Source organism: Etheostoma cragini, chromosome 5 (assembly GCF_013103735.1).
Source record: "Etheostoma cragini isolate CJK2018 chromosome 5, CSU_Ecrag_1.0, whole genome shotgun sequence".
Classification (NCBI taxonomy): domain Eukaryota; kingdom Metazoa; phylum Chordata; class Actinopteri; order Perciformes; family Percidae; genus Etheostoma; species Etheostoma cragini.
In genome coordinates this window covers 25783418-25787563 of record NC_048411.1, presented here as the reverse complement: position 1 = coordinate 25787563, position 4146 = coordinate 25783418, and the positions used below count along the sequence as shown (strand labels likewise).

Here is a 4146-nt window from a genome sequence, read left to right as displayed (position 1 = left end):
GTAAATAAGAGGATCATGGGTGTCAGGTTTAGTCCCCAATTGCTGGTATTTGTGCAGAGATTAGAGAAGTGTTCCTGTGACCTGGAGGTGGCCCAAAACTGTTTCTGTTACCTTAGAATAGGAAGGTCAGAAGGAGTGCTGGGAAATAAATTGTGATCTGCTAAATATAGACAAGAAGAGGTTTGTTTTGTGTTCCTGTTGGGAGGGGGGGGTTAAGATGTAGGTTTTAAGTTCGAGCTTCTCAGTTCATGATGACTCCTGAGAGGATTGACCGGGTGGCCAGAGGAGGAGGTGGGGCCGGCAAAATGAAAAGTGAAACCAAGTGGACACTGCTCCCAGCATAAAAGAGCAGCCAAACCAGACAGAGGCAGTCACCACACCTCATCAGCCCCTGCAGGTGCTGACAGGAAGAACAAGCTCAGCCAATCAGCCTTCAGAGAGACAAAGAGACGACCTCGCAAGCTAAGCAACCAGACATGGCTCCGTGGGGTGACCCCAAGCTCTTCTTCTGCACCCTCTTCATCACCTGCTGCTGCTGCACAGGTGAGTTTCCTTTCCGGGCATCCTCCCTGGATCATCAAACTGCAACAGTAATGCCTTTATCTTTCATCAAGTCATCTGCAAACTAATCTTAATATCCACTTGGAACAGCTCCAAATAAAAGCTGTGGTTTACAAAGTGAGCAGAAAAAAAGAAAAATCCTAAATAAGGCTAGGTGAGGTTTAATTACACATTTATTGTTCTTTACTTGACTTAAAAATTCATCTTTTCCATTTAGAGTTTAGCTGTTTCTAAAGTCTGGGAAATTCAACTCACCTTAAGACTTACTCTCATCAATTTCTTTAAGTTCTTATTTTTCCATTCTAAAATATAACAATTGTGTCTAAAAGAGGTTTATAGTTTGTCATCTGTACAGCATATGACACCCTCTATCATTAGAGCCTTAATCCAGACATGGAAATACCATGACCTTTGTTTTTTCCTTCAGAGGATACATCATATATTAGCTACAATAACTGTTGAGTAATGTAAATTAACCTTTTAAATACTGAAATCTGTGGAGCACTTAACAGGGAAATTAAAAAGGTCTTTAAATGATTTTGTTATGTCTGAATATGAGTTATCAATGTAAAGGAGCAGAGTAAACAAGTAGGGCTGTGGGGAGGGTGTGCTGCTGGTTTTCCCCTCTCCTGGGCTCTTACCTTTAATGAATTAATAATTAACTGCTGGAAATCCCGGTTGGGTGAAACCAATGTGGCAACAAAGGTGACACAGCATTGTGTATGGGAGTGTTTAGCTGTGTGTGTGTGTGTGTGTGTCTTGTACTTACAACCAATTTTCCAGGATTTTCCTCCTGGGAGTCGACTCCAGTTTCAAGAGTTTAGCTCATGTTTATTTTACTATTTTTGTATCGTACTATAGCTGCTACAGTTTCATCACTCAAATTTGTTGTGTCAACATTTGAGCAGCTAGAAATCTTTTTTTTATACTTTACTGCAAAAGTTGCATTTCCAGTGGCTTTAAAATATTTATCAAACTATCTTGAAATAGAAATAGGTACAAAATAAGCCATTTTCAAAAGTAATAAGAAAACTCTCTGTGGCTCTTGGGAGATCTCGGCCTCCTGTTTCAGACGAGCCGCTCCATATTAATCCTATGTCACCTGAGACATCTTTTGAAGTCTAAGCCAGTGTTATATTCCTGCTGTAAAACCTCACCGCTCACATGTTTAAAGGGCTGGAGAGTATGAGCCTGACACGCCCCACCATTCACCCACACACACACACAGAACAGCATAATGACCTCAAACTAAATAACTTGTGCATGTAAGCTTTGCACTTAGGTGTTTGGTGGTGACTTCTTTTGCACTTTATTTTAGTTTTCCCTGTTCAATGTTATGTTTTTTTAAGTAAAATCCTGTAAGTAAATCAAGTTATGGCTTCAGTTCAACTGCAACTGCCAAGTATAATCTGGGCATATAAAAGGTGGTTGTTAACTAACCTGATCCTCTCTGTCTTTCAGTGACACTGGCTCAGATACCCATGGACTGCTGCTTGAGTGTCGGTCACAAAACAATTGATAAATCTAAAGTGGCAGACTATCGTCGACAGATCAGCGGACATGGCTGCTCTATTGATGCCATGATGTAAGTTTAGGTAGTGCAAAGTTGATGATCTTTTTTAAAAATCTGTATATGGGATACGCTGTAAGTTATCACAGTCTCTTTCTGACCTGGGGGATTTGGTGTTCTTGCAGTTTAATGACCAGACGTGGCATGAAACTCTGTGTGCCCGCTGACAAACCATGGATCCAAGAGGTGGTGAAGCATGTGGACACCTTGAAGATTATATGCAAGAAATACCACTACAAGGTAGCGTACTTTGCCTCTAGATCAGGGTTTTTTTAAATCAAGGACCCCTAAACTGAAAGAAAGATGGAGCTGGGACACCCTACTAGATATATTGCATATAATTAAGTTGCACATTAAACCAGGCCTACAAAAGCATGACGGGTGGCCTAAAGCCTTCATACACATCTTTTATTGTTGCATAAAATACTAAGCCATTAAATTATTACTTTACCTGGAGTGCAGTAAGCAGAGGGCACATATATTTGCTAATAAGTCAGATTTAATGTTGAAAAAGACTTATGACAAAAATTATTTTGGAGGCCCCCCTGCAGTGACTCTGAGGAACCCCTAGGGGCCCCGGACCACCTGTTGAAGATCCCTGCTCTAGATATCATGCTGCTTTGCAACATAAAGGGCATGGACTTTATCATTTTTGTATTGAACTCAATGCTAAAATATAGCTCTCACGCTGAATTTCCACTTTAAAAAAAACGATCGCAGGGTGGCCTTGTAGCTCACCTGGTAGAGCTCCCGCCTCCTCCTCAGTCGTTGACAGCGGCCCGGGTTAGAGTCTGACCAGGGTCCTCCTAGCTCCATGTCATTCTCCCCCCCCCCCCCCTTTCTTTCCCATTTTGTCACTCTTCAGCTGTTCTAAATAAAACGAAAAACACAAAAATGAAATCCAGTTACTTGACAACTGTACTGGATTTCTCATTGCATTACTCATTTAAAAGTATGAATCACTTTATCAATTAATAAGGTGCAAAAGTTAACTGTTATATTACATTACTTTCAGCTTTTAAACAACTCCCAAACCTACACACCTTCACCTCACCATTAAGTTATAAACGGTCTTGTATCACTCATTACTTTGGTGCCGGCACTTCAGTTTAAAGTACTGATGACTTCTTCTTTTTTGAGTTGCAATTTTTGTGTTTCAAATCAGTGACATCACATAGCACGTTATTGTCCCCAGGATGAAAATTCATTTTCACGTCCCTTTATTTTATTTGCAAAATGTTAACTATTTCAAGAACCAGAAGCTCCCCACCCATAACCAAGAGGGGGGCATGTAACAGCACATAATAAAATAAACAAGGCAGGCAAAATTTGTTTCTAAATATGAGTGTGTTTTCAGGGCAAACGCTGCGTTGGAGTGAAGCCTGAGTAAAAGAGAGGGCGACCCCTTCAGCAACAACAGCAGCAGCAGCAGAGCCGGAGTGAACCACTGCAAGTCAGCGGGGAGAAGGGATGGATCAAACCAATGAATAAACAAAAAATTCATGGGGAATCCTAGGACTACAGAGCGCTTTTTTCTGTATTTTCTAAAATTACGTTTGAGACACAATGAACATAAAACGTTTTGAAGGATTTTTATATGTACATATATTTTTTAAATGATATTTCTGTTTTAGAAGACCAGGATTTCTGGAAGAAATATAAGAGTATAAAATGTGAAAGCTGTAAGAGTAAGTAGCTAACTAAACTAACTCTGAACTACTCCGGCAGGGGCAGGATGTTTGTTGTATGAATTTATTTGATTGTTGACTTTCTTCAAAATAAAGCCATGTTTTTTTCAAATCCGGCGGATGTCTAGCATTCATGTTTTTTCCTTTTTCTTTTGTTTTGAATTCCTCCACATTTTTGGTTGCACTTTAAGGTTTGGTTTGTTCAAGTTTACGCTGAAACTATAGCATGATGTTTATTGGACAAAGTTTCAGAAATTTGTCTGGTGCCATGATAGAGAACAAACAAACATACTTTAATTTGTAATGCACTTTACATTTGGAGTAAAT

At 39.8% G+C, this 4146-nt stretch overlaps 1 protein-coding gene across 1 annotated transcript; it reads left to right on the top strand.

Moving 5' to 3' along the window:
• The first annotated feature begins 287 nt into the window (after positions 1-287).
• Positions 288-3934, top strand: LOC117945441 (C-C motif chemokine 19-like). The gene is made up of 4 exons (XM_034872932.1): positions 288-543; positions 2023-2146; positions 2257-2371; positions 3489-3934. The coding sequence occupies exons 1-4, from the start codon at positions 477-479 to the stop codon at positions 3519-3521; spliced, it is 339 nt and encodes a 112-aa protein (XP_034728823.1). The 5' UTR covers positions 288-476; the 3' UTR covers positions 3522-3934.
• Positions 3935-4146: the final 212 nt, after the last annotated feature.

Bases quoted from the DNA above. Each gene is read 5' to 3' on its own strand.
- LOC117945441 (XM_034872932.1), top strand. From the start codon at position 477: ATGGCTCCGTGGGGTGACCCCAAGCTCTTCTTCTGCACCCTCTTCATC. The intron at 2,147-2,256 runs GTAAGTTTAGGT...GTGTTCTTGCAG, and splicing joins TGCTCTATTGATGCCATGAT to TTTAATGACCAGACGTGGCA. The intron at 2,372-3,488 runs GTAGCGTACTTT...GTGTGTTTTCAG, and splicing joins GCAAGAAATACCACTACAAG to GGCAAACGCTGCGTTGGAGT.